This window comes from Crocodylus siamensis, chromosome 6 (genome assembly GCF_052110815.1).
Source record: "Crocodylus siamensis isolate JL-2025a chromosome 6, ASM5211081v1, whole genome shotgun sequence".
Lineage (NCBI taxonomy): Eukaryota > Metazoa > Chordata > Crocodylia > Crocodylidae > Crocodylus > Crocodylus siamensis.
Genome location: NC_143400.1, coordinates 9,126,453 through 9,138,353, shown reverse-complemented (window position 1 = coordinate 9,138,353; position 11,901 = coordinate 9,126,453). Strand labels below are relative to the sequence as shown.

General features: G+C 45.7%; 1 protein-coding gene across 1 annotated transcript; it reads left to right on the top strand.

Annotated features, from left to right (window-relative positions):
* Positions 1-4,322: 4,322 nt before the first annotated feature.
* LOC149860910 (keratin, type II cuticular Hb4-like) lies at positions 4,323-10,479 on the top strand. The gene is made up of 6 exons (XM_090053176.1): positions 4,323-4,776; positions 5,125-5,333; positions 5,685-5,776; positions 6,311-6,475; positions 6,583-6,732; positions 8,146-10,479. Exons 1-3 carry the CDS (start codon positions 4,498-4,500, stop codon positions 5,707-5,709), a joined length of 513 nt encoding a protein of 170 aa, XP_089909302.1. The 5' UTR covers positions 4,323-4,497; the 3' UTR covers positions 5,710-5,776; positions 6,311-6,475; positions 6,583-6,732; positions 8,146-10,479.
* Positions 10,480-11,901: the final 1,422 nt, after the last annotated feature.

Below are 11,901 nucleotides of genomic sequence, written 5' to 3'. Positions count from 1 at the left end.
ACATGAGCCTCCAATGCGATGCTGCAGCTAGTAAAGCGACCAAAATGCTGGCGTGCATCCATAGATGCTTCTCGAGCAAATCCCAGGATGTCGTTCTCCCCTTGTACTCGGCCTTGGTGAGGCCGCAGCTGGAGTACTGCGTCCAGTTTTGGGCTCCACAATTTAAAAAGGATGTGGAGAAGCTTGAGAGAGTCCAGAGGAGAGCCACGCGCATGATCACAGGTCAGGAAAACAGACCTTACCATGACAGGCTGAGAGCCATGGGACTCTTTAGCCTGGAAAAGCACAGGCTCAGGGGTGATCTGATGGCCACCTATAAGTTTATCAGACGTGACCACCAGGATCTGGGGGAACGTCTGTTCACCAGAGCGCCCCAAGGGATGATGATGTCGAATGGTCACAAACTACTGCAAGACTTTTTCAGGCTGGACATAAGGAAGAATTTCTTTACTGTCCGAGCCCCCAAGGTCTGGAACAGTCTGCCAGCGGAGGTGGTTCAAGCGCCTACATTGAACACCTTCAAGAGTAAATTGGATGCTTATCTTGCTGGGATCCTATGACCCCAGCTGACTTCCTGCCCTTTGGGCAGGGGGCTGGACTCGATGATCTCCCGAGGTCCCTTCCAGCCCTAATGTCTGTGAAATCTATGAAATCTATCGAGGCGGTGAATCATTCTGCCCTCCTCGACAATATTTTTGGCATGAGTTGTACCATTCTTGGTAACCACTAGGGGTCAACCCTCCCTTCTTGCCAATCTAATATTTGACTCAGCCTAAAAGAATCGGTCTTAAGACAAGGTTACTTTATCTGCCTGGCTGGCTTCCAGAATTATTCATCCCAGGCACCTTGCATTCAGAGGTGAGCTCTTTTTACTCTCTGTAGCAGTGAGAGGCAAGGGTACTGACGGCTTTTAGGTGACCTCTCGTAAAAGGAATGGCTGGCATTTGATCTGATTGCTAGCAAACAAATATCCATGGCAGAAATGCCAGCACCACAATTAGTTTCAACTGAGACTGGTTACTGCGATCTCAATAGTGAGACCAAGGCTTGGGGAAAGAGGACTTTATGTACCTTCTTTGCAAGCAAAAGGTAGATAATCAAATCCTGATTCAAATCCAGTTCTCCTCCTAACACAAACGGCATACAAGAGCTTGCTTAGTCCAGCCGGGCTGGAAGGAAGGAAGAAAAGGGCATTCTCTGATTGCATGTTGCTCTGTCTACGTGCATTTGATTTTTTTCTTTGCACACACCACACTGCTGCAAATACTGGGCCAGGATAATAGGTACAGAGGCCGAATCCTCCAGCGTTGGTTCTCGTGTACTGGCAGCTGGGGCAGAGACCGTGTTGATGGAAGAAGTGAGGGAAAGATTGTTTTGAACCTTTTTATGTGCTTCCCAGACACTGGGGCCCTGCAAATGCCTTCCAAGTCTGGTGAGTCAGTTCTTTTGGGGGAAGATAAATACTTGGGGACTTTCCTAAAACAAAACCCCTTCCTCTGCACAGACTCTGTGGGCGCGTCTACACGAGATACTAACTGTGCAGTAGCTCAAAGACATTGTGCAGTAGCGCGTCAGGCAACAAATGTGCTAATATGCTACTGCGCAGTAGTATCGGGCTACTGTATAGTAAACGTCATTAAAAACCCATGCACCAGCGCTACTGCGCAGTAGTGTGAGTTGCTGCGCATTGATGTAGTACTTGGTTAACCAAGTAGCAAACTTAATGCCCAATAACTATGGCACATTAATGAATGTGTAGACATGCCCAGTGTGCTTCAAAACTATCCCAAGAAGGAGTAAGAAACTGCAAGAAAAGGGCTTGTTTTGTGCCCAGCCATCACTGCCCTTCAGTTACTACTCCTCAGCTGGAAGGTGCAGTGTTTTCCTAGGATGGGCCAATTCCTTATTCTCCATTGCAGCTACTTGACCTCGTTGTCATTTGGGTGGGTCTTCTCATTCATCTCAGTAGTGAAAGCTGGAGCAGAGTGACTGGGATCAACCGTCCTCAGGCTCTGCAATATACCTCTGATTTCCGCCGCTTCTCTGCCTTTTGGGAAAGCCAACATGAGATGCCCTTTTCCCTGGTGCTACCATGCAAGCTTCACCTCTGCATATTCCAGGTGTGAGATGTTCTAGGTTCTGGTTTCACCCCCTGGGCATGGTTGTATGCTGCATTAGACAGCAGAGCAACAGTAGGGAGTGTTTTGATGTGGAGTAACTTCAAAGAGACGTAAGGTTTGATAAGGTATCCTCACCATTTTTCCCGTGCCCAAGAAATGCTGCCATGGCGTGTGCTTGTGGCAGACAGCTCTGAGCCTTGTCTCCACATCATGGTTCATTCTTAGGTCGTGCATCCCCCCCCAGCTTTGCACTATGCTTGAACGATCAGCATGTGCTTTAACATGTTGCTTGCTTTTGAGGAAGTTATTAGCAGCCTTCGCTTAGCAGGAGGAGGATATCTCCCAGCAGAACTCACTGGTATGCTGTAGCTGGCCTGTCTGACTTGCTAATTGCTGACACACCAGAAAGTAGGCAGCCCTCATCTGGAGTAAAGCTAGTTGGCAGATGGAAAGGACTCCTAGATTAGGGTGCTGCCCAATGGGGAGACTTAAGAGAGCTTTCCAGAGGAAAGAGGGAGGTGGAGAGAGCTGTACAGGCTTCTGGCAGGTAATGAGGGCACGTGAGAGCGTGCAAGGGCATCCCAGGTTTGGGGCGGGACTGTGATTTGTTTATGCTTGAGAATAAGCTGCCTAAAAGAGCCCGAAACTGTGGCTGGCTCTCTCTGCCCAGACAGGTGGATGAGAGACCTCTGTGTCTCTTTTGTGCGTCCTTGAGACTTGAATGTCTTCAGATTACAGATAGCCGTCTCAAACAGGGGATCAGTGTTTCCGCCCCGGTCTCCTTTCAGCAAGGAGCTCCAGTAGCTAATCAGAGCTGTATTCCCAGGATGAGACCTGAACGTCCCAAACGAAACAATGAAAAGCTGGAATATTTTAAAGCAACATATACTTTAATTGACAAATGGAGGGGTGCAGGGTGGATCCTGTTGAAACCGATTCCCAGTGTAAGAGGGAAAAGGGCAGGGGGAGCTCATTGATTTCAGCTCATTAAATGAGTCAGGCAGAGATGAGAGAGAGGGAGAAGTTTCGTTGCTGTCGGGGGACACTCAGTGAAAGGAGCTTTGTTGAACAAGGGGCTCAGTGTATCAGTGTTGGCAATAAAACCAGCATCGTGTCTAGGTCACGCCTTTGCTCACAGATAGAGAACAGTGCCTGGCAGGAAACATATACTGGTGTTGTAAGGTCGGCAATGTATCCCAAGGGCTCCTGTTTATTCTTGCAGCCTGGTCTCAAGTTGCAGTCTGGTTCCTCGCCTAGCCATGTCGATGAAAGAGGCCGGTTTGCTTGTGAGATGCTGGCGTGTTTCCTCTAGGTGTTTTGATCTCCAGGTTGGTAGATCAGTGCTGGATGTCATTGATGGTTATAGGTGGGATGATTATTTATTCATCTTACACTTGGGCTTAGGGCGCCCTGCCTTGGATTGGGACCCGACATGGAGTGTGATGATTATTACCCTAGCGTTTTACTGCTAAAGAGTATCTGCAGCAGGAGCCAAAAAATGTGAGGGTCACTTATTTACTAGCCCTGCTATGATGACCTGAGCACTTAAGTGCACTGCCTGTTGTTTGAATATCTCAAAACCCTTTACAAATGTTATTACGGCAGTTAAGCATCTTGACATCTCTGCCATTTACCAATCGCTAGCTTGTGATCCTGCCGAAGCTTGACCTGAAGCAATGGGAAGGCCCACTGTAAATTATGGACAGCTCCGAGTATATAATCCAGAGTCCCAACTCTTAACTATCAATTTTCTATAATTAGATTATTAATGATAGGAGGATGAAAAATACTTTCTTTAGGAGGAGCTGCTAAATATAGGCATAAGCCCACCCCTGGGCATAATGCAGTAATATGATAGTGGCTAGAGAGGCTGTTCCACATATGTGTTTGACTCAGTTGCTTAAAAGAAGTCCTGCATTTATTCAGCAGTTGGTCTTTTAATCAAACTCTATTAGGTACTTAAATGGAGCATCCCAAGCTCATAAATGCTGTCAAATTGCTATGCCCTCCCTATTCTGGTGCTGTTAAAGCCCAGATCTCCAGATAGATATAAAGCACAACTCTCTTCATTGCCAACCAGGATGATTTGGCTTTCACATCCTGGTCTCTGTAATGTCTTTCTTCCCCGCTTCTTCCCCCACTTCCCCTTATTCTGCTGTCTTAAGAAGCAATGTCCAGCCAACTTGGACTAGGCCGCAGAAATGTAAGTTCCTGCTCTGCCGTAATAAGAAACAGCAGAAAGCAGTCGCTACTGCCAATGAACCGAGGGGATTCCTCATGGGTTATGAAGGAGCAGGCTGCTTTAGCAGCAGAAGTCTCTGCGGGCTGAGGTCTGGCAGGCGTGGTATAGCTACAAGTCACTGCAACCCTGTGAGCTATGGATGTGGCTATGGTGGCTATGGTGGTCTTGGAAGTGGAGATGGCTGCTCAACACACTGATGGTGATGTGCATTATGGTTCCTTTGATACCAGCTATGGCCTGACAGGCTCTGGAACTGGTGGACCGTGCACATGGGCCATTGCACCCATAACCGTCAACAAGAACCTGCTCCAACTTCTTGACCTGGAAATCAGTGCAACTGCCTCAGCAATGAAGCATCAGGGGAAGGAAGAACTCAAGTCTCTCAACAGCAAATTGGCTTGTTGCATCACCAAGGTGAGCCAAGGATTCAGAGTTTGATGTTGAGGCTGAGCCATAGACATAAACTTGACCCAAACTTGGTGTTGACTTTGTCAGCAGTACTTGTACATGCGCTATTTATTGTGCAAGAATATATTTCTGAATATCCCCTGATGGCAGCAGAGATTGATTCAATGTGAAGTGAGTTCCCTCTCATCTTCATTTATCTTATTGGACTGAAAGACTTGAGCTGTCTAAATCCTTGAACTGAATTGAATGTCTTTGTTTTCCCCAGTATGGGAATCAAATTCCATAGATTCTTCTGGGGCACCCTCCACCTTGTTAGCATTAACACTTTTTAATCCCTTTCCTGTGGCTATTCAGGCGCAGATCCTGGAGCAACACAACATAGAGCTGAAGACCAAGTGGGACTTCATCCAGAAGAGAAAGCTCTCCAAAAATCACACTAAGCCCCTGCTTACTATGTATATCAGTAATCTGGAGAAGCAGATTGATTTTCTTGATAACGAGAGAAGTCAGCTGAAAGTAGAAATGAAGAAATGGCAGGTGACTTTGGAGCATAACAAGACAAAGTAAGTGTGAAAATTCTCTCTCTTCATTGCATGGTTTAATAAACTATTCCAAAAATAGTATACATGCCTCCTTTGATGCATGTCTACCAAGGGAGTCAAAGGATGAGATTTTAGACTGCAGGTATTGATGTACATGTACTTCCAAGGATTTCAAGAAAGCCAGTCCAATTTTGTCTGTTGACTAAAGAAAGTAAAAAGAGAGAGAGAAAAGGAATGAAAGAAAGAAAAAGCAGATGCTTAACATTTGGAGATGTTTGCATAGTTTTATACTAGTGCAACTTAGAGAGACAGAGTTCCCTTGGAGACCCAACATTGTTTTTCCTATTAAAGTTACTTCCTTTGTGTCCTCAGGTATGAAGAGGAGTACCGTCAGTGAAGACGTGCTGATAATAAGTTTGTAGCACTGAAGAAGGTCGGTGATATGCCATTTGCAAAGAATTCAGGTCAGATATTGTTTATACGCGTACACATTGATTTCCGGTATCTAATCTGTGCTCTGCAAACAGACCGATGAGATAACACAGCAAATTGACAGCAGTTTTTACCACCCTACAAGATATAGACTGAGTATGGGAGAACTAGAAGTCAAGTCTGAAGCCCAGGTTGAAAACCTCAGCCTCTCGAGAGCTGTGTTTGAACAAGTATCAGATCTTTTCCATCCTCTGCTGCTCAGTTAGCAAATTCACATAGTGGCTTTTTCAAGGGCAAAGGAAAAGAGCATGACAGCAATACGTTCTTGTAGAAGAGAATGGGCAACTGTCAGGACCTAGGTCCAGACCAAGATGGGAACTCTGTGTGTAACCTTCAGTGGGACACTAACACTTCTTCCAGGGTACTTGGTGGCACTGAAAAAAAAGGAAATACTTCATGGGCAACTGGGTGCACTTGACCAAAATAAAATATGAACTAATAGAACAGGGGGCTCAAACCAGACCAGCAATAAATGGAGCCAGTGTTGTATTTTGTGTTGACTACAGGAACTCAGTGAGCTCCAGAGCTGCATTTCAGACACTGCTGTGACCATGCAAATGAACAGCAGCCGAGGCCTAGACACGGGGAACGTCATCAATGGGTTCAGAGCTCGATATAATGAGATTGTTTCCGGGAGCCGAGCCAAGGCAGAAGCTTGGTACCAGAGAGACGTGAGTGATCGGGGCTCTTCCCTCGGGTGGATCCTCCTAAGAAACAACCCCATGTCTCTCCCTGCTGCTGCACTGATGGAGACTCCCTCTGTCTTCTCTCTCCATAGTGTCAGGAGCTAAGGATGACTGCTGCTTAGTATAGTGATAAGCTGAGTAAAGTCAAGGCTGAAATTGGTGATCTGACCCAGGGAGTTCACATGCTCGCGGGAGAAATCTCACATGGCAAAATCTATGTAAGCACAGCCTCTTGGGCATCGGTGAGTTAGCACTGCTAGCTGTATGGAGACATTCACTGTGTGCTGGGAAATGTTCAGTCAGCCCTGTGAAAAGAGGATGGAGCGCTCTATTTCAGCTAGTGAAGCTGTATCCAGTTGCAATAGGATTGAGTATGACCATTAGGACTGATTTCTATCACCCAGCCCAGCTGTCCTCTTACCATATTTTCTTGCATATAACACACTTCCAAATAAAATATGCACCTTGTTTTTAGAAAGCAGACTGTGCAAAAAAGTTTCTCTGCAGGGTCATGGCTGACAACATGACACAGAGCATGCAGGAAGTGTTGTATCAGGACACTTCTGGTGCCAGCTGCCTTGCCCAGTTTGTCTCCTGGAGTGCCAGGCTTCCTAGACACCATCAGTTTCTAGGACTGTCACACAAGGTTAGGCCCCAGACCGCCCCCCGCCCCCTCAAAGGCTGTTACAAGACTGTAATTTCTCTACTGTAATAGCACTTTATATAAATTCCTGGAAATTAAGTGTTGTTTCCACATTACAAGCCTCATTGAGATACTACAGTGCTCAACAAATATCTACGGTTGCAAGTGGGTTAGCACAGGACTCTCATCTTGGCAGCTCCTTGACAGCTGCATAGTATGCACAATGTCTCCAGGCTTGTTTCTTTTCCAGTGAAGAAAATAATTTTCCCACTTAAAATTATAGAGAAACAGGGCTGGAAGGGACCTCCAGAGTTCATCTAGTCCAACCCTGACCCAAGGTAGGATTGGCCGTACCCAAACCATCCCAGACGATCCACAGTCTAAACTCTACATAAAATTAGTGTCAGTCTTGACACAACACAGACCTAACACGTGAACCTGCCACAGGTAAAGCAGGGGAACCATGGAAGCCAGCGTCCTGCTTCTATGAAATGTTGTCAGTATATGCACAAGCAATCCCAGGTAGAGGCCATGTCCCTCACTACAGAGGAAGGCAACCCCCTCTCCCCCACAGTCTGTACCAATCTGACCATGGGGTAAATTCCTTCTTGACCCAAAATATTGCATCAGTCTGAATCTGAGCAGAGGGGCAAGACCCTCCAGGAACCTCTGGCTTTGGTCCCAGCAGAAGCACTGGCACATCTCAACTTAAAACACCCCCCACCTCCAATTTTTGGGGGAAAGGTGCATGTTGTATGTAAGAAAATGGGGTAACTTTGCAGAGAGATGCTGCTGTGAAAGAAGAGTTTAGCCCGCGCGACTAATCAACAGACTGGAAAGTGTTGGGAGGGAAAGACATGATGCAGAAACACGTTTGGTAGTAGAGATGGCCTTGTGAGCTAATGAATTCTCTACATCTCAGTCATGTTGATCTGAAACTCATGTGCTTTGCACTGCAAAAAGCCCAGTTAAAACCACGTTCTAAGACTGTCTTACCTCTGCCGTGCTGCAGGCAGGAAAAAAAATTAGCCGATACTAAGGACCAAGAGGAAACTGCTGTGAAAGATGCCATGTGCAAAGTGGCTGAGCTGAAGACAGCTCTGCAGAAAGCCAAGCAGGACATGGCCCGCCAGCTGTGGGAGCACCAAGAGCTGATGAACGTCAAGCTGGTGCTGGACATCGACATTGTCACCTACTGGAAGCTGCTGGAAGGGGAAGAATATAGGTGGGTCCAGAGATAATTCGGCTGCCCAACTCTTCCTGGCATCATCAAAAAGTAACCTGTGAGTCTGAAAACTAAGGCAAAGGTGTAATCATACAGCTGCCAAGATCCATATTCATATTATCCTGGAAAATGGGCACACAGAGTTTTCTATGTGAATGAATGAGAGGTAGTGTTTTATTTCTAGTTCTTCTGCTAACAAAAGCCTTCAAAATTGACAAATGCTTGTGAAACATCCCCATTTAGAGTTATAAAATAATAGAAAATATGGGTTGGAAAGCAGGACTGTCTCCAACTAGACTGTCCCAGTCAAGGCTTTGTCTAGCCAGGTCTTAAACACCTCCAAGGATGGAGAGTCCACAACCTCTCTGGGTAGCCTGTTCACCACCCCCCTGGTGAGAAAGTTTTTCCTAATAATTAGCCTAAACTTCCCTTGCTGCAACTTGAGCCCATTGCTCCTTGTTCTGTCGTCTGCCCCCACTGAGAACCGTCCAGCTCCATCCTCTTTGAAACCACCCTTCAGGGAGTTAAAGGCTGCTATTAAATCCCCTCTCTTTTCTTCTCCACACTAAATAAGCCCAGTTCCCTCAGCTTCTCCTTGTAAGTCATGTGCCTCAGCCCCCAATACATTTTTGCTGTCAGCTGCTTCAAGCTGTCATCTTTTCTGTAGTAGGGGGCTCAAAACTCAACACAGGACTCCAGATGTGGCCTCACCAGTGCTGAATAGGGAGGAAGAATCACTTCCCATGACCTGCTGGCAGTGCTCCTACTCTACATGAGGATGCCGTTAGCCTTCTGGGCAACAAGGGCACACTGTTGGCTCATATTCACCTTATTGTCCACTGTAACACCCAGGTCCTTTTCTGCAGAGCTGGTGTTTAGCCAATCAATCCCCCAACTATACTGGTGTGTGGGATTGTTGCGTCCTAAGTGCAGGACTTTGCACTTGTCCTTATTGAACATCATGAGATTTCTTTTGGTCCAATCCTCCAATTTGTCAAGGTTTGTCTGAATCCTAGTCCCACCCTTCAGTATATCTACTACTCCCCCCAGCTTGGTGTTATCTATGAACTTGCTAAGGGTGCACTCCATCCCATCTTCTAGGTTATTGGTGAACATACTGAACAAAACTGGCCCCATGACTGTCCCCTGGGGCACGCCACTTGACATTGGCTGTCAACTAGATATCGAGCCATTGATGACTACTCTCTGAGCCCAATGATCCAGCCAGTTTTCTATCCACCTTACAGTCCATTCATCCAACCCATACTTCCTTAGGTTGCTTGCAGAAATGTTGTGGGAGACAGTATCAAAAGCCTTGCCTAAGTCAAGGTATATCACATCTCTTGGTCTCCCCACATCCACAGAGCCAGTCATCTCATAATAGAAGGCAATCAGGTTGGTCAGGCATGACTTACCTCTGGTGAATCCATGCTGATTGATCCTAATCACCTTCTCCTTTTCCAAGTGCTTAGAAAAAAAATACAATTTTCTAAGGAAAATTGCATTTCTGTCAGCAATTTTTGATCAGCCTTAGTAATGGTTTTATATTGGGAGCAAATGGGAAGGATGCCATAATATGGAAGAAGCTGGTTTTCCTTGAACTTTTAACAACATGAATCAGGAATAATTCCACTGATGAGAGTGAAAAGTTATGAGTGTAAAGGTACCATAAAAGGATGATTAGGCCTAAGCGCCTTTTTTGCAGGGATCAATTTAATTGCTGCCTGGATTAACATAATCACTACCTTCCTTTCCTCATAGGTTGGGTGAAGGACCCCACCCTATGAACACCTGTAAGTAATTAGTGTCTTCACCTTGGTATATATCATGACTAATCTGATTCTTTTCTAATGGACCTCCTAAATTGGTTCATCTGGGATTCCACACACATGCTTCACCTCTTTTCCCAGGTGTTCAAAGGAGTTAAGGTACAGTCAGATGAGATTCTGATTCCTTTTGTGCAATAGGATACTGTTCCAGATGCAGGATTAAAGTCAGACCTAGAGGTGTGTGCAGAACCACCAGAGCGATACTGCTCCAGTACATGCTTTAGCTCACTGGATCGGAGAATTAATTGCATGATTGTAAATGGAAAACAACTATACATGCAGTGGAACTGAACTCCTGTTTGTTTCCCTTCTGCTTCCTTTTTTGCCTGTGCCTTTATTCTTTCAAATAAATTGACCTAACTGAGCCAAGTTGACTTAATGGTCTCCAGTTTTTTATTTCTTGGTCTCAGTACAAGGTATGCCATCTACCTTTCTAACAAAGATGCATGTAACCATGTGACTGTAGGGCCTGGTTCACCACCACATTACCAATGAGTATGAAAAATGGAATGTGTTGTTTGCAGGTAACTTGTTGTCCAGAAGCCATGGGCTGAAATAATTTTTGGAAAACTTGTCATAAGATCTCCCCAGTGCATCTCTCTCTCCTACCTCCTATGAAAGTGGGAAAAAGCAATGTATAAGCGAGGTCATCCCTAGACTTGGGAAGTTGCCTCTTCGTTAATTCAGAAGCTTGAATTGACTTCAGTGGGACTTGCTGGGAGGACAAGCACTAGTCAGTAGAAGGGCCTAGTTGTCAAGGCCTGTCACTCACTGACGTACACCTGGGAAGTCTCTGGAAGAACTCAGGTCCTCTGAGCACCGTTGGGCATGGGGGTGAGCAACTTGAGCAATTACCTGAGGTCAAGGCCAGTGGAGAGTCCATTGGGCTCCGCATAGCTCCACCCGTGTATTCAAGGAGGGAGGCGTTCCCACCTTATTAGCCTCTTGCTTGCCTCCACCCTCCAAGGCTGTGTTTAGAGTTGGTTCTGAGTCACAAGAGTGAATTTTTTTTGGAGTCGCTTGGGTGCTTCTCAAAATTTTAGCCAAAGATGATCCTCCTCCTTTACTGGGCTAGATGGATGTGCTGCTTTCATTGCTCTCAAAAATGGAAAGAAAATAGAAACTCTCAAATCATAACCATTGATCTGCTATGTCAGTTTATTGGAAACACAGAACAAAACCATGACAAAAGAATCCTTAAGAATTAATGACCACAACCACCCCGCCCCCCCATCAGATTGTAAAGGATAAGTATAAGTAGTTTCCTCTTCTTTGGCAATCAACCTGCTTAGAGCAAGTGATTTACTGAGTTGACAATAGGTCTCATGTGGTAGATGTTGAAGAGCATCAGATCTTCCTATGTAGTGATGACACATGCAGGTAGATGTATTACGGTCAGGAATATCACTATTGTTGGAGTATCTTAAACTGTACCCAGATGGATTGATGGCCTTGTGCCTTCAATCTTGACCAATCAAGCTTGCTCCTCAAAACCTACAATAATCCTTCCAATCCAAACCCTTTAAGGAAAATAGAGCCCTGACCTCACATTTGCCTAATCACCAGAATCGAAAAGAAAACAAGAAAGGTTGAGGAGCAGTTTCAAAATGAACCAAGCAGCAAGTTAGTGGAGCATCTGCCTAATAGCAGCAATGGCTGCTGGAAGTTCAATACCCTCTGAGGAAAAAAATTGGAAAAATATGCCCTATCTGTA

What these genes read in the sequence shown, in the direction of transcription:
- LOC149860910 (XM_090053176.1), top strand. Translation starts at nt 4,498, where the DNA reads ATGGATGTGGCTATGGTGGCTATGGTGGTCTTGGAAGTGGAGATGGCT. An exon ending in TGGCTTGTTGCATCACCAAG is followed by an intron (nt 4,777 to 5,124) that starts GTGAGCCAAGGA and finishes GTGGCTATTCAG; the next exon opens with GCGCAGATCCTGGAGCAACA. An exon ending in TTGGAGCATAACAAGACAAA is followed by an intron (nt 5,334 to 5,684) that starts GTAAGTGTGAAA and finishes TTGTGTCCTCAG; the next exon opens with GTATGAAGAGGAGTACCGTC.